This window comes from Dreissena polymorpha, chromosome 12 (assembly GCF_020536995.1).
Source record: "Dreissena polymorpha isolate Duluth1 chromosome 12, UMN_Dpol_1.0, whole genome shotgun sequence".
In the NCBI taxonomy this organism is placed as follows: Eukaryota; Metazoa; Mollusca; class Bivalvia; order Myida; family Dreissenidae; genus Dreissena; species Dreissena polymorpha.
In genome coordinates this window covers 62,053,826-62,076,260 of record NC_068366.1, presented here as the reverse complement: position 1 = coordinate 62,076,260, position 22,435 = coordinate 62,053,826, and the positions used below count along the sequence as shown (strand labels likewise).

Genomic DNA, 22,435 nt, shown 5'->3' with positions numbered 1-22,435 from the left:
AGACAAAAAAATCTTCTTTTAGCACATTGCTAAAATAAAAAAAATTAAATTGCAGTTAATGAGTAAATCAAAGGTGGATGTTTTTTAATCATGAAATCTATTGAACCAGATAGATATCTAGCATCTATTTATATTGAATATATCAACCAATAAAAGTGTAGATTTCTGAATAATTTATTTGTGTTTTGTAACATTTACAATCACCTTATGTACAGTTTCTGGTTATACAAACAAACAAAACATTACAGGCATATGTTTTTCAACAATGATCTGATTAATTGTTCATAAATGTATATAGAATATGGCAAATACATAAAGATGTTATAAGTGTGTATACATCTTAAAAGATGATATACTTCCTACAATATACAAACAAAATGTTTTGAACTACAATTCATCATGGAGTGTTTTCCCAGTGTCCTCATGTCTAATCTGCAGAACTATTTTCCCTGTGTTCTGATTGGTTTCCATGCTTGTGTGGGCGTCAGCAGCCTTGTGGAAGGGAAACACTGAGTCTATGATGGGGGTCAACTGGGGACTAGAGTCTGCCTTGAACAGGGGTAGAGCATCCTGGGTAAACCTCTGGGTGAGGGTCTTCTTGTACTGAAAATAAATGAGTCACGCTGTGGGAAAATGGGGCCAATGCATGTGTGTAAAGTGTCTTGCCAGATTAGCCTGTGCAGTCCGCACACGCTGTGACGAAACTTTCCGTTTTTATTACATTTTTTATGTAAGTCTAAGGAAGTCTCTTCTTAGCAAATACCCAGTTTGGGAGGAAAGTGTTGTCCCCAATTAGCCTGGACAACACTGTAAGTAGATGCATTAAACCCAGTTTGGGAGGAAAGTGTTGTCCCCAATTAGCCTGGACAGCACTGTAAGTAGATGCATTAAACCCAGTTTGGGAGGAAAGTGTTGTCCCCAATTAGCCTAGACAGCACTGTAAGTAGATGCATTAAACCCAGTTTGGGAGGAAAGTGTTGTCCCCAATTAGCCTGGACAGCACTGTAAGTAGATGCATTAAACCCAGTTTGGGAGGAAAGTGTTGTCCCAAATTAGCCTGGACAGTACTGTAAGTAGATGCATTAAACCCAGTTTGGGAGGAAAGTGTTGTCCCCAATTAGCCTGGACAGCACTGTAAGTAGATGCATTAAACCCAGTTTGGGAGGAAAGTGTTGTCCCCAATTAGCCTGGACAGCACTGTAAGTAGATGCATTAAACCCAGTTTGGGAGGAAAGTGTTGTCCCCAATTAGCCTGGACAGCACTGTAAGTAGATGCATTAAACCCAGTTTGGGAGGAAAGTGTTGTCCCCAATTAGCCTGGACAGCACTGTAAGTAGATGCATTAAACCCAGTTTGGGAGGAAAGTGTTGTCCCCAATTAGCCTGGACAGCACTGTAAGTAGATGCATTAAACCCAGTTTGGGAGGAAAGTGTTGTCCCCAATTAGCCTGGACAGCACTATAAGTAGATGCATTAAACCCAGTTTGGGAGGAAAGTGTTGTCCCCAATTAGCCTGGACAGCACTGTAAGTAGATGCATTAAACCCAGTTTGGGAGGAAAGTGTTGTCCCCAATTAGCCTGGACAGCACTGTAAGTAGATGCATTAAACCCAGTTTGGGAGGAAAGTGTTGTCCCCAATTAGCCTGGACAGCACTGTAAGTAGATGCATTAAACCCAGTTTGGGAGGAAAGTGTTGTCCCCAATTAGCTTGGACAGCACTGTAAGTAGATGCATTAAACCCAGTTTGGGAGGGAAGTGTTGTCCCCAATTAGCCTGGACAGCACTGTAAGTAGATGCATTAAACCCAGTTTGGGAGGAAAGTGTTGTCCCCAATTAGTGTGGACAGCACTGTAAGTAGATGCATTAAACCCAGTTTGGGAGGAAAGTGTTGTCCCCAATTAGCCTGGACAGCACTGTAAGTAGATGCATTAGACCCAGTTTGGGAGGAAAGTGTTGTCCCCAATTAGCCTGGACAGCACTGTAAGTAGATGCATTAAACCCAGTTTGGGAGGAAAGTGTTGTCCCCAATTAGCATGGACAGCACTGTAAGTAGATGCATTAAACCCAGTTTGGGAGGAAAGTGTTGTCCCCAATTAGCATGGACAGCACTGTAAGTAGATGCATTAAACCCAGTTTGGGAGGAAAGTGTTGTCCCCAATTAGCCTGGACAGCACTGTAAGTAGATGCATTAAACCCAGTTTGGGAGGAAAGTGTTGTCCCCAATTAGCCTGGACAGCACTGTAAGTAGATGCATTAAACCCAGTTTGGGAGGAAAGTGTTGTCCCCAATTAGCCTGGACAGCACTGTAAGTAGATGCATTAAACCCAGTTTGGGAGGGAAGTATTGTCCCCAATTAGCCTGGACGGCACTGTAAGTAGATGCATTAAACCCAGTTTTCCCAGATCAAGTCACAAATAGTGTAAAATATTTAGTCTACCATAAATTATCCCCCGCCAGAGGCGGAGGGATATTGTTTTGGCGTTGTCCGTCCGTCCGGCTGTCCGTCCGTACGGCACTTTTGTGTCCGGAGCCATATCTTGAAAGTTCTTTGGTGGATTTCATTTAAACTTGGTATGAGTGTATATATGCATAAGAGGATGATGCACGCCAAATGGCATTGTACACCATCTGTTAAAAACAGACTTATGGCCCTTTGTATCTTGAAAAAATGCTTTTTAGTGTCCGGAGCCATCTTGGAAGTTCTTTGGCGGATTTCATTGAAACTTGGTATGAGTATATATATGCATAAGAGGATGATGCACGCCAAATGGCATTGTACACCATCTGTTAAAAACAGACTTATGGCCCTTTGTATCTTGAAAAAATGCTTTTTACTATAGGCACTTTTGTGTCCGGACCCATATCTTGGAAGTGCTTTGGCAGATTTCATTTAAACTTGGTATGAGTATATATATGCATAAGAGGATGATGCACGCCAAATGGCATTGTACACCATCTGTTAAAAACAGACTTATGGCCCTTTGTATCTTGAAAAAATGCTTTTTACTATAGGCATTTTTGTGTCCGGAGCCATATCTTGGAAGCGCTTTGGCGGATTTCTTTGAAACTTGGTATGAATATATTCCCGCGCCAGAGGCGGAGGGATATTGTTTTGGCGTTGTCCATTCGTCCGGCTGTCCGTCCGGCACTTTTGTGTCCGGAGCCATATCTTGGAAGTGCTTTGGCGGATTTCATTTAAACTTGATATGAGTATTGTAAACGTTGAATGTTTTTGTGGCAAACACACGACTTATTAATTCACCTAAATAAATTGTGAAGGCTTAAGAACCTTCCTTTGTCTTAGTTTTGTGTTATTGTCCTCCGTCCGTCCATCTATCATTATGTTCATCCGTCCAATTTGCACCCATCCTCAAACAAAGCATATGTTGCGGGGGATAACCTTGGGCCTTTCAGGCCCTCTTGTTTTCATATATTTAAAAATTAAATGTATATAATAATATATCTTATTGTAATGTTTATAATATAATATATTAATTATATCGAATCATTTTAGCTACTTGTTTAAAATGTTTTGTTTTCTTTCTTTTTAAATTATCCATTGCACCACAAAAATTATTTGACCCATACTTTAAACAAGAGCTTTGTCACAGATGTGACGAATACCCCCACATGCAGCATTGACACAGAATATTTAGCATGTTGTCTTCACATAAAGCAGCGGACACCATGCTCAATGTTTAAAATGTACTAAGTGACCCCCGTGACCTAGTTTTTGACCCGGCATGGCCCATGTTCGAACTTTACCTACACATTATCTAGATACAACTTCTGACCAAGTGTGGTGAAGCTCAGATGAAAACTACTTGAATTAGAGAGCGGACACCATGCTGAATGTTTAAAACACACTTAGTGACCCCATTACCTAGTTTTTGACCCGGAATGACCCATATTTGATCTTGACCTAGACATCATCTAGATACAACATCTGACCAAGTGAAGATCGGATGAAAACAACTTGAATTAGAGAGCGGACACTTAATACAAACCGACCAACAGACCGACCGACAGACAAGCTCACTCCTATATACCCCCCTAAACTTCGTTTGTGGGGGTATAATAAAGATTACAACATTAAATATAAATATACAAACTAGAAACATTAAAGCAAGTGTTAAGTAAGCTTCATTAGGGCATGGATCAAAGTAGGTCTTACCTCCAGAGGCCTGACACGTAGTGTGGTGCCGGTGATTCGAACCCTCTTCCTGAGAATCTGGCTCAGCACGTCACCACTGATGGATCCGCCACCTTATCAGGTAAAATACATGTGCTATCAAAATTAGCCTAAATCATGGAAAACAGTGCTAAAAAGGTAAAAGCATGTGCATACAGTGTGGTCCCAGATATGCCTATGCAGTCCACACAGGATAATCTGGAAAGACACTTTCTGTCTAAATTTGATTTTTGCTAGCAATAGACTTTTTAAACATTCAAAGAAAAGTTTTGTCCCTGATAAGCCTGTGTGGGGTGCACATGCTAATCTAGGACAACACTTGGCATATGCATTAAGCTCCATTATCCCTGAAGGCAGCTCAAATCTATCTTTCATATGGCTAAATTTTACTTGTGTAAAGATAAGTAATAAAATAATGTCTAACGACATTCCACTGCCCCACCTACCCCTGATTCATGTAAGGCAGTTGTCAATATGGTTACTGGAGTTGGTGTAAAACTTAGTATTGGTTAACCATGTAAATTGGCTTATCTTGCCCTAGGCTTGATTATCTGACAGACATTGCACAACTGAAATACTGTTAACCCTTTCCTGCAAAGTTCAAATGTCTGTATGCAACCCGCATGAAACCAGAACAGCCTGTGAGTAACTCACATTCTGTTTAGGTTTTATGCTGCTTGCTGCTCATTAGTTCAATTGGGGTTGGAAATAAAGTTTTTAAAACTTGAATCTATTAAGAAAAAACTTTCATTAAATTTAAAATTCTAATGGAGTACGACTGGCTCAAAATGCATATCTGAGTGTTAAAGGTTTCAATATTGCAACAAATTGAACGTACGGCTCAAAATGTATATGGGAGTGGTAAAGGGTTAAATATTGCAGCAAATTGAAACAAATGTCTATGTACCTAGGAGCCCATACAGCACCCAGCGTCCCTCTGTCTTGATAGACTTCATGTTCTGCTCGTAGTACGAGGCCCCGATACAGTCCAGTATAAGATCTACACCTCGACCTGAATATAGAGTCAACAGATCAGAAATACATGGAGTTAAAAATCAAATATACATGGAGTTAAAGATCACATCTAAATGGAGTTGAGATTAGTCTAGCAATTTTGGTTGTTTACCAATGTCGTCCTAGATTAGACTGGGCAGTTCGCACACGCTAATCAGTTACATCACTTTCCGCTTTTATGGAATTTTTTTAGAAAGTCTTTTTCAAATAAAAATCCAGTCTAGGCAGATAGTGTCGTCCCTTATTAGCCTTTGCAAATTGCAGAAGCTAATCTGGGACCACACTTTATGCACATGCATTAAAGCCTGATTTCCCAGAGCACAGCTCATGTAAAATATTATTGATGGACTCAGGAGTCCATTTAACCGCTGGTGGGTACACTTTTGATGATCACTTATCAAATTATTGGATTGCTAACTTAATGGTGCTTGTGCAGATAGGAAATAATTATGCAATATTAAGCCCTAATTGCAATTTTATGTATAAAACTAAAACAAAAATGTAAAATTTTGTGGAAATGTGGTACTGAAGTTATGTGTAACAAAACATACATTTTCTGGTTATAAAAATTAAGATAAACCAGAACTAATATAAGCCGCACTCTTGGAAACGGGTCTTAATGTCTGCGCAGGCTTCTCAAGCACGCCACATTCCAGTGTTATAGAGCTTTTTGTGTAAAGGAAGTCTCTTCTTAATGAAATCCATTTTAGGAGTAAAGTGTCATCTCTGATAAGCCTGCGGGAACTGCACAGGCTACACTAGAACAAATCTTTATGAATACGCTTATGCCCCGTATTCACAGAGCAAGACTCATATATTTCTTAGTTATTATACACAATAATTAATATAAAACAGTCAGTATTATACCATTCGTGAATTCCAAGACTTTTTCACTGAAGTCTTCCTGCTTGTAATTGAAAGCAGCCACTGCCCCAAGACTGAGTGCCGTGTCCAATTTAGATTGGCTCCCAGCTGTAACTATAGGCCGGCACCCTGCATACACACAAAGCTGGGTAGCAGCCGTACCGACTCCACTCCCCCCTGCATGTATCAGCACCGTGTCACCTTTCTGTAGATCACCTGCAAAATTATATTTTACTTGACTTATTTCTTTATTTACACTTATGAGCCTTGCTCTATGAAAAAGGGGTTTAATACATGTGCGTAAAGTGTCATCCCAGATGAGCCTGTGCAGTCTGCACAGGCTTATCAGGAACAACACTTTACGTTTTTAAGCAATTTTTCATTCAGAGGAGGTCTCTTCTAAACAAAAATCAAGAGTTGGCAGAAAGTGTTGTACCCTATTAGCCTGTACAGACAGAAAGTGTTGTACCCTATTAGCCTGTACAGACAGAAAGTGTTGTACCCTATTAGCCTGTACAGACAGAAAGTGTTGTACCCTATTAGCCTGTACAGACAGAAAGTGTTGTACCCTATTAGCCTGTACAGACAGAAAGTGTTGTACCCTATTAGCCTGTACAGACAGAAAGTGTTGTACCCTATTAGCCTGTACAGACAGAAAGTGTTGTACCCTATTAGCCTGTACAGACAGAAAGTGTTGTACCCTATTAGCCTGTACAGACAGAAAGTGTTGTACCCTATTAGCCTGTACAGACAGAAAGTGTTGTACCCTATTAGCCTGTACAGACAGAAAGTGTTGTACCCTATTAGCCTGTACAGACAGAAAGTGTTGTACCCTATTAGCCTGTACAGACAGAAAGTGTTGTACCCTATTAGCCTGTACAGACAGAAAGTGTTGTACCCTATTAGCCTGTACAGACAGAAAGTGTTGTACCCTATTAGCCTGTACAGATTGCAAAGACTAATCAGGGACGACACTTTACACAAATGCATTAAGCCCAGTTTTCCCAGAATGTGGAACATTTATACTTATATTTTTTGACTAATTAATACTTTCTAAGTTACAAACCAAGAATTTATTCCATAAACAAACACATCCCAGTTGGTTAACAACAAAATAGCCCTTTTAAATAAATTCAATTTAGTATTAATTAGGTCAAAATCACAAGTTGGGTGATATTGGTGTATAGCAAATGGACATACACAACAAGTTTGTTTCTAACTAAGAGTTGTAAATAAAGGGTGTTTGTGCTAGACATAGGTTAAACTGTACTTTATAAAGAAGTAAAGCATAAGAATAAGTATAAAAGTAGAATACATACTACAACTGAACTACTATAAATGCTAATTAGGTCTAGGTCAGAGTAAGGTAAGGTTGTTCAAGGTGGATCGGGAATGTTAATAAGCAAGAACTGCGTAAGTATTAAGGAAGTTGTGGAAAGACAAAAGGGAGATATCTACTTAACCTGTCATGGACAGACAGAGGAACAGGCAGGACAATCACTTTGCCTGGGGTATAAAAACAGTTTATTTTGCCAAATGTATATTTTAAACCCATTCCCTGTTGTTGTTTTTTACTTCATCTATTTCTTACAGAGATCAATCTTGGAGAAAAATAATTGTGTCTGACAAACTTTACTTATCCACCAGCTATATATGAGTGACGTCATGCAAAAAAGGGTCTTATGCCATATGCGGCCAGTGTAGCTTCAGACCAGCCTGCGCATCTATACATCCTGGTCTGGAGCTACCCTGTCCACTAATGAGATCACAAAACCTTACATGACAGATACCAAGGCTGGTCTGGAGCTGCTGGCCTCATATGACATAAGACCCATTTTTGCAAGAAGTGGCACATTTATGTGCAAGTTATGTGAATAATTAATCATTCGCTTCATCAAAGGTGATGGGAATTAATTTCATTATTAAACTGAGAAAATTAATGATTAGGAGGCTATCTTAGTTGAGTAATTGCTAAACCTTAATTTCACTCAAGAGTTCTTATTTTGATAATTGCCCATTTATTCTAACAAAACCAGATCTCTGTTGAAGTCTTAAAGTTATTTGAGATTGCCATTTTACAAATAAAACTGGTTTGTGTATTTTTTAAAGGCAACAAATATGGTTACTAACAAATTTAAACTGTACTTAATAGTCTTAAACAACATGTAATTATAACAGCTAGTAAAAAAAATGAATAGACAAAAAAAATCCCCGAGATTGGACACCCAGGCCCTCTGGAAGCAAAAGCTAGTGTGATACCACTGATGCTCGCTGTTGGTCACATAAATCACAAATAACAATAGCTATATAAGTACTGCACATATTTTCCATATAATTCAATGCTTTATTATTTTACTGATTACACATGATGATTATTCATTGATGAATCATTATTTTTAACATGATATTTAGTCAGCAATGTTATTTTGCTTGTTTAAATATATTGCATGGCACTGAATTCGTTTTTAAATCTATGACGATTTTTTTGCAAATTGTCATTTTGCCAAACTGTGAAAAAGTTCCTTTTAAGATACTAAGGATTTTTTAAAGTCTGTATGATACCTACCCACCAGGTGTAGCAGCTGGTAAGCTGTCAGCCACACCTCTGGTATACCAGCAGCAGTTGTCAGCGACATACCGGAGGGTACCGGCATCAAGACATCCTCTGGTACAGCAACATACTCTGCATACCCGCCACCTGGTTAGAATATAAAATTACTGTAGGATAGGTGATTTTTCCTCTATGATATAAAATGGCTATGTGTCATATAAAAGTGTTTATGTTCCTTTGTGGTGTATGCATCCATTTGCATCTGCTGCGAGATTCAGTACCTTGTCTCTGTGTGTCAGCAAATTAATGACCATGCTGCCATCTGCCTATAAACTGTTGCAAGAATGACTTCATAAATTGTTGTAACCTTTTTTTAGTATTTACTATGCATTCTTCCCACCTTGTGAATGTGAAATAAGCTGTATTTGCATTTTGTTGTCTGCATTGTAAATAACTATTTGTTTCTGGAATGAATATTTGGGATTTTGGAATATATGTACATGTATTGTATTCCTGGTCCAAATGTTCTTATTCCATTCCCCTACCCAACTACATCACATGCATAATCTTCACTTTGCTGACAGCACAATTCATGTAAGCATGGATGCATACAGAACAAATTCGTATTTAGATCTCATGTAAAATTAATATCAAATGTGTTTGATAAACAAATCTATAGTTTGCCTTGCAATTTCAATATCACTGAAAAAGGAAGCCATGCTGTAAATGTTGCCTTAGCCAGAATATATTTAAAAAAAGGCAAAACTGTGTCAAAATTGAAAAAAACTCTTTCTAAAACCAACAAAATGAAAAACAAATATTGCACAATGTTAAGTATTATCCATTATGTTCCTATTTTACCAGCAAGAAGGGCCATGACTCTGTCACCAATGTGCCACTGGCTAGTGCAGTCATCAGCGCGAGCTGCCACAGTTCCTGACGCTTCTAGTCCGAGTATGTCACTCTCCCCAGGGGGTGCTGGATACATGCCACGCCTCTGTAAGTGTTGCAGTTGGAGAGTGGATACATCACACTAGTTAACTTTAGGGTATAAGCTTGCAATATTTAATCATAACATAAAAATTAAATCATCATTCTTGTATTAAAGAATGCAAATTCATAACCAGTAATAAGAAAACCATTGTTAAATTAACTTAAATAGGAGTTATATTTTCAGCATTTCCTAGTATTAGACTATAATTTTAGCCCAGACCTTATATTTGCACTTTGAATTTTCATGTGCCTTTATGTATTGCGTTATATTTGGGCATCAACATTATATAAAGGGTCTAATGCTCGTCATAACACAAGCATTATCTACTGATGCATCCGTGGAGTTTATACTGGGAAAACTGGTCATAATACACACGTGAGTCAAGTCTCGTCCCAGATTACCCTGTGCAGTCGACACAGGCTAATCAGGGACAACACTTTCCGCCTTAGCTTGATTTTCTTTTAGAATAGACTTCCTTTCAACAAAAAGTTCCATATAACCGGAAAGTGTCGTTTCTGATTAGCCTGTGAGGACTGCACATGCTAATGTGTGACAACACTTTACGCAAAAGCATAAAGCCCCATTTTTCCAGAATCTGGCTCAATATAGCATACCAACCTGTAGAATGTCTGCTCTGTTGATGGCAGTGGCAAACACTTTCACCAACACCTCCCTGGACCTCAAGGCTGGCACAGGCGTGGTCTGCACTGACAGACCATCAGGCTCGCACCCCTTCTCAAAATGGATGTATTTCATCTGCTGTAAAACAGAGTTACTATTAATATCACATGGGCAGCTCCATTAAAATACGTTACTTGCCTCACTGAATGAAAATGTATCTCTTATCCATAATATTCCACCACATGTATCATCCATTCAACAAAAATACATGCATTGTCTAACAGAAATTCATATGTGAAATTATAATTCTAATAATAAATAAAAAGAAGAAAAGATGTAAATGACGAAGATATAATTAATATAATTTATTTCATTTAATATTAAATTACATGAAGTTCAACAATTTTTTAACATGTCTGGGTGAGAAAAAACATGTCAATTTATGTCTTTTTTATCGGGGCTGGCTAAAACGCATACACTGAACGCATTTATATTGTGGTAATTTTTATAACGCCTTCATTTTTTTTATCTCTTAATATATAGAAACTTGTATTTTCTGCAAATAATCCACCTTAAAAAAAATTAAAAAATATTACTTATGTCAGTGTTTTCATTTTTTCAGAAATGTTCAAATCTGAGCCTTTATTATTATATTAACATTAAACAATGTATATATATTTAAATAAAACACGTTTAATATTCAAGTTTAGTTAAGATTTACCGTAAAAATCCTTTCACAAAAAAAACACCACCAAAATGTGCAATGAATGTAGCTTAATGATGGTTCTAAAGTGGAAGGCATACCCTGATGAATTTTACAATACTGTGATATGTCTGGCTTTTGTAAATGAAACAGGTTCAGCCATACACGTGCAGGTATCGGCAGTTTTGTAAGAAAACACACTTTTAGGCGAACCCAGCTCTGAAAACAGTTTTCAGTACTAGATTACTTTGAAGATATATAAATAAGCGAAGATATTAATGTATTCTATTTTGGTGACATAAGATGCCACAATATTATGGAGAACCAATAGTTAATCACAATAACTTCATTAAATACCGGTGTTTTGTACTTAAATTTCAGTCATCACCATATATCAAATGGCAAGTTTATTTCATTATTTCTTTATCATTTAAGCATCACATTAGTATATTATATGATAAAGCATATTTTAATACAAGATATCTTATTACATGTTTAAACTTTTATATATTGTAAAGTTATATAGTTCACATTCTTTTGAAAAATTTGAGCGCAGTCTTTTCAGTGTAACATTAAACCTTGCTATCCAGTTTATGCGATCTGCATTTAAATGACTTGTTCGTGTCAACTTGTTGTTATAATGTTAAGAAGTTTCATAGTATCATGTGCACTTTTTAAATATGGGTAACATTGCTTTATATGGGTTATTTAACAGGCAGATGCAATTTATATGGTCAAAGTTTGAGCATTTGTTTTTGTTGTTTATTTATATTATAAATGACTGCAATTTTACCATTATTCAAACTATTTTAAATCATTTGCCATAAATGATCTGATAATGGCTGATCATGTAAGTCACAAAACAGAAAATATACTTTTTTGAACTTTATGGTCATTAGTGTTTTATTAGCATGATACTAATTCGGTCAAACGTATTAATTTGTTATTTTTTCTGAAGTTTGGATTTCTGTTGAAATATCCTAGAGCAAAGCACACTAATGTCAACAGTTTAAGGTTAAAATGTGTACATGTATACTGATTTGTATGATCGGTATCCTCCTTACTTCGACATACCATTAATGTACCTTATTGCATCCCGCGCTTTTTAAGTGTTGACGTCAGGTAAGGATGCTTTATACGTATCGTATTTACTTAAAACATTAACGAAGTATGATAACGTTATTTCGACATGGTGCTCCTTATTTTGACACCCCTAGTTTGTTTATAAAAAATAACATCAATACAAGCAATTTAATGTCCTTTAAAAAAAACGATGTGTTCATCAATTCATTGGAAATCAAACTTTCTAAGCTAGTCAATCAATAATAATTCATTTGAATAATCAAAGCAGGAAATAATTGCGTTACTGAGTAAATGTTCATGTCCATTTGGCAAGATTAGATTACAAACAATATTCACAGTGGAATGGGTAGTTGACAATGTGATCGGCTGGTATTTCGAACAACACCGCATCCCCGGTACACGTGATATGCCAGCGTCAGGGGCATGTCACACACTTGATCCATTTCTCTATGTCGCCTTCATAAGACCCACAGCCTGGACAAGAACTTTCCTCAATCCTCATCTATGTCATCGTCTGTGTCATCCAGTCGTGGTGTCTCGTTCATATCAGATTCGGAGGACGACTCTCTCCTTTTCCGCTTTGCCTCTTTAAGTGCAGCCTTCAGTAACCATTCTTCCTCTCGCTTTTTCTTTGCCTCTTCTCTTAGTACTTTCTTTTTCTTCGAGCTTTTGTTTCCTCATTTCCTTTCTCAAAAGTTGTCTTTGTTTCTTAGCTTCTTCGTCATTCTTTTTTTGGTCTTCTCTTTCTTTTAATATCTTGATGGCCATTTTTCTGGACAATGACTTTGGTAACCGCTGTCTCATGGTGTTTTGCTTCTTCCATATGACTTCTGGAACCTTCAGTAGATTGAAAGCATGCGACACGGACTCATCTCGTGTCTGTGTGACGTATGTCGCTTGTCTTTGGTCTGACGGACCAACATTTGCAGATTCTTTCCATCCATCTCTTCTATCTGTATAACCAATCTCCATCATTTGTTCTGTGTTCATTTCCATTTCAGGGTTCTCTTGCGTTGGCCTAACTTGAATTTCTTTCTCTTTCTCACATTGCTTGCAGGTTTGACCGTTTCATCATTATGAGTCACCTGGGCAGGACTGCTTTCAATTTGACCATCAACCTCACAAATTATAGCCTTTGATGGATCAAGTTTTGTCATATCAATGTCCTTGGGGTCGAATGGAAATATTCGGCATTTCAAAAAGTCATGGACAGCATTTTCCAACTTGGCGACTCTTTCCCATTCCTTTCGGAAGACGTAGGGGAACTGTTTCTTTGTCAATGCTTGCCCTATATTGGCTTGCTGCCAAGCCTTGACCTCCTTTTTCCACGCAGCTTTCATGGGCGAGAAGAACCGAACATCACATGGTTGGAGGATGTGTGTGGCGTTCTCGAGAAGACAATACAGAATAATGTTATTGCTAAAGCAGAAGTGAGCAGCAGCAAGCAACATGTGGGTAGAATGCCCGTCGACCAGCAGCAAAACAGGTTTAGGGATGTTGTGCTTCGAAACCAAATCATTGAAATGTTCAAGGTAGGACACAAATAATTCTGAGTCCATCCTACCACTACTTGAGTGCCCATATATGGCCTCGTCAAAGTCATGGATTCCGGAATCTCTGAATCGTTCACCAGGGTAGTCAATGAGTGGAAGGATATAGTTACCAATAGCATTTAAACATGCCAGCTCAGTTATCTGGGTCTTGTTACTGGTACAGATCTGATAAACGTGATGTTCTCCTTTGTTGGTAAGTGCCTTTCCGTTTGTCACAGAGGGAATCCACTTTCATCAGCGTTAAATATTCTACGAGGGTCATTTAGAAGATCTTCCCAATCTGCAACTTCCTTCTGTAGGTAAGTCTTAAGTCCAGCAAACCACCCTTTGACCATCTCGATACTAATCAAAGCCCTCTGGTGCCCCAATGCCATAGCCTTCCTTTCAGTAATATCTGGATGCCTTTTAATAAAGCCTTCGTATCAGTGTTTACCAGGAAGATTGTCTTTTAATGGGGTTGACCTACCATCTGCGTCAAGGACTTTCTTTATCTCAATAGTAAGGTCATGGCGCTTCAAAGGGTATCCAATAGAACCATCATTTTCATGAAGTCAACCAGAACTACCTTGTCGGCCTTTGTCAATACGCAAGGTTTACCTGGATTAGTTCAAAGTGGCGCCTTCCCGCTCAACTTGTCTATCAGTGTAGTGCGGGGTATACGGTAAGTAATAGCCACTCTTCTTTTAGACATAGCCCCGCTCTGCATCATAGATACTGCAGCTGCAACTTGGCGAATAAGTCCGGTACTTTGGCGCTCCTGCTTGCTTAGACATGACTCAGACTGAATTTTTTTATTTATTATTTAGTTATATTATTCGCTATGTCGAATTTACGGTCCAAACGATTTTTGTTATCCTAATTTTAACATCCTGCATTTGCCGCCAAAAAGGTCACGGCTAAGTAGAACTGTTTAAAAATATGATCTTCCATGTTTATTTTTCCATTTTCATTACAAATTACAACGTATTCCCACAAAAAAAAACATATAGAGACTTACCGTTGGTTGCTGTGTGTCTTACAGCTTTGTAAGCGCGTAAAAACACAAAACAATCCGTGATCTTTAACCTTGGCTTACGGAAAAAACAAACGCAAATTTTATGAGTGAAATATTTTGATGATGTCAGAAATATATGACGTCATCAAAATTAAACTTATATTGACTAGAACGCATCGCACTAAGCTGAATTAGATAAAAAAATGTAAAAGCATGTCGAAATAATGGACATGTGGACATTACGTGACTTTTCGCTAGTTGTGAATTTCTGGATGTAGTATTCTGTAACATGGGAAAAGTTGATAATAGACAAAAATATATTATCAGAAGCATAATTCACTATGGGTATAACATATTGTACAATGACATGTCACTCACATGCATCTAGTTTGAACTATTTACTTGCTAAAAGCTAGTTTGTTTATTTTTTTTGTAAACCAATCGCGTGCACCTAAGACTAAGTTTTGAGCACTGTAAGTCAGAAAAAAAAGCTTAAATATAGATTTATTTATTAAAAAAGATTTATTTTTGGAAACATGAAAATTATACTGTCATCCTTTTTTTTCAATTTCTTGACATGTAATTTACAGAAATGAATTGGCAATGCTTATGTTCATGTTATTCAAGCTCCATTGGATATTGTCATCTAAGGTTCTTTAAAAGAACCGGGGTATGGAAAATATACTAAAGAGTTCCCAAGAGTATGGCCGGCTGCCTTTAAATGTTTATTTTCAGTAACATCATAATGGATACATTGTAGTATACTTAAGAGTACCCGGGGTACATTTAAATAGTACCTGAGGAAACAACTACCACACTAGCATTATTTAACCAATTGCATATATAGTTTTGCCTCTTTTTCTTACATTTCCATGACTGAGCATTGACAATAAAAAGAAATTGACGAAGATTTTTGGAGATTTTTCTCCTGACTAGACTGGTAGCAAAGGTAATATGGAATCAGCTATGCACATTCAAGTCTTGAAAATAAAAATATTATACATGTTTGGAAAGTAGCTTTCCTCAACCTGAAAACTATCAGGCGGATTGTAATATTTGTGCCTGAAACTGAACATCCGAAAGCAAACAAATATTGAATATACTTAACCCTTGCCCCCATAAGAAGTTAAGTGAAAATGGCTTTTGCAACCAGCATAAAGCCATAACAGACTGTGAGTATTTTAATTTAACTTCATACAAATATGATTGTTCATATAAGAGCCCTAATTAATCATTCATTATGTATTTTGAATGACGAAAAAAAGTCATCAAAAGTACATTAAACACCATATTCACGGATGCGTTTGAGACCCTATTTTATCCGAATTATAATACCATCCGAATTAAAGTATAACAAAATATTATGATTGTTTACTCACATCTGAAGCCATGGCATGGAGTTGTCTCAAAAGAACACAAGACACGGGAAGTACTATATTAATTAGCTTCAATCCCATACATGTACTTTATATACTTTATTCAGTCCAATGAAAATTTGTTGTTGACAATTTATCTGTACCGTTCTAGATTTTTACTTACATGTATAAGATAACTTACCGGTAAGTCAAAATCTAGAACGGTGCCAATTAAACGAATACCTCCTCCAAACAGACCTTGCGTAGACTCAAAAACATATTCGAACAATAAATGAATTATAAAATTTGACAAATATTTAAAGATTAGGTTTTCTTTAAGTTTTCACTGTGTATGTTAGACAGTGTTTTTTTTATTTTCACTGTGTATGTTACTGTTACATAGGGTGTTCAGGCAGGACCAAAATTGTTGTGACATTTTTTCCATTTTAAAATGTATTGAAAATGAATATGAAAAAGTCATAAGGTGGCCTTGTTTTATATAAATTCCGCTGGCCAATTTTGCTTCAATATAGATGAGGCACGTACCAAAAAGTTCAGAATACATTGGGCTTCAAGTGTATACCTGGCCGAAAGACGAAGGTCAAGGTCACAAAAAATTTGAAAATAACATTAAAACTTCTGTGGCAACAACAGTTAATGGAAATGTTTATTGTGGGCAGGCATAAAAGTGAACCCTAATGTATCACAAAGATTTTGGTAGGTCAAATATCTGAATTGATGCAAAAGGGGCCTGAGGGATTGCGGTTTTAGGGATGACCTTGAAAATTTGAAAATCCCTTATTTGCTTCTGCTGGTCATAATTTGATTAGATCTCTAGATTCGATTTCATTTCTTAAATACTTGTGAAATTCCCTTTAATTTGATATGTTACATGACTATTTTCAAATAAAATTTAACATCAGCGCGGAAAAAAATCCAAGATGGCGGCAAAACCTAAATGGCCAATCTTGAAATTTGCTCTTTTTTCATCCAAAAACATAATATTTGTTCAAATTTGTGTTGAAAATACTAGAAAATTGTCATTTTCATAACCTGGCATAATAATATTCCAATTTTCATCAACATATCAATGATTTTATGACTTAACAACTTTTATTAAAAATCCATGGCGGCCATTTTGGGCGTCTTTATGGAGGCCATCTTGGATTTTTTTTTTGCCAAAAAGGCGTAAATTTTCTGAAAGCTGAAACGCAAAAAAACATTTTGATGTATGTTGTTATAAGTAAATTTTGAAAGTTAAGTGGTTCCGGACTACATTTATTAAGAAATCCCTAGAATTTTCTTCATTTGGCTGCCATAATAACCTAACGTTTCAACAGAGAATTTATCTCTTAAAATACTTACCGGTACACGTCTTATCTTAAAAATGTCATAACTCGGAAAGTACTTATCCGATTTTCAAATTTTTTAGACTGATGCAATTGTTAAACATTACCCTTCTTAGAAATATGAATAAAATAACAAGGAAACTTCAAACTCATAAACCCCCTGAACACCCTAATGTTAGTGTTCTGTTACACAGGTGTGTGATTTAAGAACCACCTCAGGGGATGAAAATGTCCTACCCCCACCCCACCCCTTTCTCTTACATGGCGAAACTCTTCATTTTGATACAGATCCAGCAAAGTTAGTAACTTTTGTAAAATAAATTTGACATTGATAAGGAGGAAATCACCTGAAAGCAGGAAAATCACACCCCTGTTTATAAAATTATTGGATGCACACAATAATTTGACTTTTGATAAGAGTTTATGTAGTTTCATTGTTTGCTATGTCGACCACTAGTACAACTAGTAGGGCTTTATCAACATAGCAAAACAACTTTGGACCCTTAGCAAACATGAAGATACATGTAAAATATTCCAGCGATTTCACATAAAGAATAGAAATATGTTTCAGACAATGTTGTTCTCACAACAAAGGTTTGGGCAGGTTGAAATTTACTATACACGTACAGTTTACAAAAGACACAGGGCCATAATTCAGCAAAAACTGGTCCAAGTCACTACATGTACCGGTTTTCCTTTCTTTATGATCATGATACACATTTATAAGGTCATCAACTGTGAACTTTTGAGCAAGATTCAACCAGTAGTTAAGAGCAGTTCATTTTGGAGCTTAAAATTCTGAAGTAGAAATCCAGACATCGGACCATAATTCAACCAAAGCTCATCTTAGCTCAAATTCCATTTTTACAAAGAGCATCACATTATTGTAGTATAACTGAACAAGTTTGAGAGAGATCCACCCAGCATCTAAAGAGAAGTCGAAAACACAAAATGTTGGGACTACCAGTATTATACAGTAGAAAAACTTACAAAAGGTCATAATTCTGCCCCAAATTATTGTAGCCGTATTTTCTTTCTTTACAATTTCTTAGCATTTAAGTCATGCAACTGTTCAAAGTTTAAGCGAATCCGACCAGAAGTTACGCTGAAAGTATTCAGAGATGTATCAAAGCATTGGGCTGACAAATGACAGATGAAAATATCTATTAACAAATTATTTTTTAAATACATTTTGAGGAACATGGGTGTCACCCTAAATAACCTTTTTTAATATTCTGAATATGAAAGTTAAGAAATAGTTTAATTCCTAATGGACTCCTTCATAAAGATAAAGTATATACATTTAATTATATCATTGTATACAAAAAACAAAAGTCAGAAATAAAAAGTCAAACTTTTTTATATGAACAAATTTTAATACAGTAATTTCATTGACATATTTGTACAATACCATGAAACAGACATAACTGTTTTTACAGCAATGTTTGAAAATGTTGCTTCTGCTTAACATTTCTAAATACGACTTAGATACTTTTTTGCACTAAATCCTTTATACAAACTAATTTTCATTGGAAAGCAGGTGAGCTTAAATTGTAACATGTGTTTCAGTACAATAAGCACATGAACAATAACAGAAAACAATATTACTCATTATAGAGCATTACTATTTGTTTGTAGTCACACAATTCCAATGCAATCATATTGATTTAAAATCATCAATAAATTCATTTTACATAATTCATTATGTATAAACAAATGCAGTAATTACATGTCAACTGAACACATAATGACATATGCACACCCTATGTATCACAACCTTTAAAATCTATTACTAAGTATTTACAAAAAATAAATATGTTGACATCATGTCTGCACAGGAGTTATACCAATTAATTACAGTGTAACCAAACACTTTTGATGTATACAAATAAAAAAAATGTGAACTTCTAAAATTTGCCACTTCAGGCACACATATTTTGTGTGTGATTTTCCACTATGGACAAAAACATAACATAATTTAAATAAATACTTTATATGTACAATTGTGTTTAAACATAAAATAAATTATGCACTGTTATGTAGTATTGCACAAACATATGGAATTCATAAATAAAAGAATTAAAATAAAGCATCACAGACAACAGAAAAACATACAAAGGTAGAATTGTATGTAACTCATACAACATCAATAAAATATACATTATCACAAAAAATAGCATGGCCTTTAGATTAATAATGTATCAACATTATAATTGCCTTCAAATTAATAATAGTTAAACATCAAACAGGGCATTAAAAACACATTAATCAACTGCTTGGTAATTTTTAACTGATGAACCATAAGAAGTATTTTTAAATTAAATTCAGAAATTAAACTAACATACTGTTAATACAACAGTGATTATACCATGTTTATTGATGTGAATAAAATATACATTTATTGGCAAAATTGTGTTTAAAAATATGAGGGATTTTTTTTACACAATAATAACTTAATGGAATATTTATATTTTTTAGACAGGCTCGTATGATTTTCAACATTTCAATAAAACATTACTCTAATATCACCAAACACTCAACACAACCTGGAATGTACATGAATGGTAATCTAATTTTGCACTAAATGAACACTTCTGAGAAGAAAATACAAAATCAGAAAATGACTAGGGAAATATATCAATTTGTTTACACCATTTAATAACCACCATGACAGAAAGATTATTTTTAACACCAATTTATTTTTTTTTCTATTTAAATGAAAGAAAAGCATTTGGAGCTTTGTTAAAAAATGTTATTGGTTCAAAATTTCCTAAATAATAAATTATCACTGCTCATTTCATAGAATCAATAAAACACACTTCAGTTAAAAAATAAAACAGTTCAAAAATTAAACAGTTTAAAAAATAAACATTCATACAGCAATTTTTGGCTCAATAGTACAAATATTTGAGCCTCACTCTGTGAAAAGGGGGTTTAATGCAAGTGCTTAAAGTGTCGTTCCAGATTAGCCTGTGCATTTCGCACTGGCTAATCAGGGACTAAACTTTTAACCTAAACTGCATTTTTGCTAAGGAGACATATAAGTGTTGTCCCTGATTAGCCTGTGTGGACTGCACAGGCTAATCTGGGAAGACATTTTACACACATGCATTTAACCCCCTTTTCTTAGAGCGTGGCTCATTTGTTTAACAAAAGCAGGGTACTTTTAAAAGCAACACACTTTGTGTACATTACATGTCATTTCACACATCAAAAACTCAATAATGGCTAGAAGCGAACTTGTAACAATAAGTTACATTATGTTCTTGTATATAAGACTAAACATTTAATAATAAAATAACAAAGATTGATTTGCCATGCAAATTTCATATACTTTCTTTTGCACTTCCAAATAAAGCATATAAATTAAATCCATGTGCATCAAAACAGAAGAAATACACTTACGAGTGCTTTATCAATAAAAAGTTGATTTTTTTTATCTTTCATGTATTTCAGGTTATATTGCAGTATTAGACCTTGAATACAGTTGGAAAAGCTATTAGAAACCGAGTTTTTTATTCTATTTTAACATTATTTGAGTCATAAATGGGTAGTATTCACCCTACGAACACTTTTCCAAGGCAGGCTTAGACAATGTAGGCGGGCCTGCAGAACCTAGTACAAGAAGCCATTGGAAACATATGCTTTGGAAAAGGTGCAGGGCAAATACCAACTATGTTAGTATTGATCAGCACACCTTAAATTATAATGATATAATGATAATGATGCAACATTTTGATCAAAATGCACAAAAAGTGCTTATAATAATCCAAACACAATCAACGGGAAGATTTGCAAATTAATTTTTTTTTGTTATTTTTCAATAAAAAAAAATCAACACAACATAAAATCCTTAACAAAAACATAGCCAAGCTTGGTGGGTATTGCACTCTAGATTTCAAACAATCAATTATATAAAAACATAAATACCCGGTACATCTGAACTCATTGTAAAATTTTCTCAGGTTTACGAAATAAAGCGTGTTTTATACAACACAACAAATGAGTTATATCCCTAAATAATAATTCAATCAGAGACGTAGACGTTATCTACATCTCTGATTCAATGTGGTCATTTAAACAAAAAGCATTTTGCGTACGCTGAATTTTATCTGTTTATCACTTACAGAATTGGTAATCAGTGTCTTGAACACATTTCATATACCGATATATGTAGCTGGAATTGTAAACACAAAATCTGAATAATATGTTTTATAAAATTATTTTATTCAAATTCAAATTTAACAATCTAATGAAATTGTGTTATAAAGTTCCTCTAGAAATATGTTCAATTATTCAAAATAACTCATAAAGTTTAACCCTTTCCCCCCATAAGAAGCAAATAGAAAATGGTTTTTGCAACCAGCATAAAACCAGAACAGCCTGCGAGTAAACATGTGCCTAATCTGGGACGAAACTTAACGCACATGCATTTAAAAAAAGGTGTTTAATGCATGTGCATAAAGTGTCGTCCAAGATTAGCCTGTGCAGTCAACACAGGCTTATCAGGGACAACACTTTCCGCTTTTATGGTAATTTCTGTTTAAAGGAAGTCTCTTCTTAGGGAAAATCCAGTTCAGGTGAAAAGTGTCGTCCCTGATAAGCCTGTGCTGCCTGCACAGGCTAATCTGGGAGGACATTTTACGCACATGCATTAAACCCTGTTTTCCCAGATCATGTTTCCAATGTGTTTCCTCCAGCAGAAGTGTGGTTATGGCTACAATGTAATCGTGGGCTGTCGTCTCAGTCGCTGTCATATTTACCGACCGCAGCCGGCCGAACCCTGGTCATACCTACGCTTTCTGTTTCCGAGCTATGGGGGAATAAAAAAAATAATAACTGTCAACTTCACAGATAATAAAAAGACTAACAGTTATGGTGTAAAAAATATTTGAATGAATGTTATTTCCCTCATGAACTAAAAACACAGTATTATCAAAGGCATTACTACTACGTTTCCTTCAATACATTTTCCTTGTTTAATCACCCTATATTTATAACAAACATATAGAAAAAAATTGTGAATTCAACAAGAGACTTCCTGTAAATGAAAAATTCCATAAAAGCGGAAAGTGTTGTCCCTGATTAGCCTGTGCAGACTGCACAGGCTAATCTGGGACAACACTTTACGCACATGCATTAAGCCCTATTTTCCCAGAGTTA

At 35.8% G+C, this 22,435-nt stretch overlaps 2 protein-coding genes across 8 annotated transcripts in view; both read right to left on the bottom strand.

The window, feature by feature from the left end:
• Positions 1-158: 158 nt before the first annotated feature.
• Positions 159-22,435, bottom strand: part of LOC127853287 (quinone oxidoreductase PIG3-like) — a 34,430-nt gene continuing 12,153 nt past the window's right edge. Inside the window, exons 1-8 of one of the 4 annotated variants that reach the window (XM_052387673.1) lie at positions 15,948-16,140; positions 10,233-10,370; positions 9,482-9,617; positions 8,636-8,767; positions 6,073-6,285; positions 5,099-5,203; positions 4,174-4,265; positions 159-603 (exon numbers count right to left, since the gene is read on the bottom strand). In XM_052387673.1, the coding sequence (XP_052243633.1) occupies positions 388-603; positions 4,174-4,265; positions 5,099-5,203; positions 6,073-6,285; positions 8,636-8,767; positions 9,482-9,617; positions 10,233-10,370; positions 15,948-16,025 (1,110 nt within the window). In that variant the 5' untranslated portion in view covers positions 16,026-16,140 and the 3' untranslated portion in view covers positions 159-387. Of the gene's footprint in view, positions 604-4,173; positions 4,266-5,098; positions 5,204-6,072; positions 6,286-8,635; positions 8,768-9,481; positions 9,618-10,232; positions 10,374-15,947; positions 16,141-22,435 lie in introns of those variants that run through there. The other 3 variants (XM_052387670.1, XM_052387674.1, XM_052387671.1) reach the window with 3 other exon arrangements.
• The window catches only part of LOC127853280 (transmembrane protein 181-like), a 48,579-nt gene continuing 48,082 nt past the window's right edge, over positions 21,939-22,435 (bottom strand). For all 4 annotated transcript variants that reach the window (XM_052387659.1, XM_052387658.1, XM_052387655.1 and 1 more), the window contains exon 14: positions 21,939-22,085. In XM_052387659.1, coding sequence (XP_052243619.1) covers positions 22,016-22,085 — 70 coding nt within the window. In that variant the 3' untranslated portion in view covers positions 21,939-22,015. The remainder of the gene's footprint in view (positions 22,086-22,435) is intronic.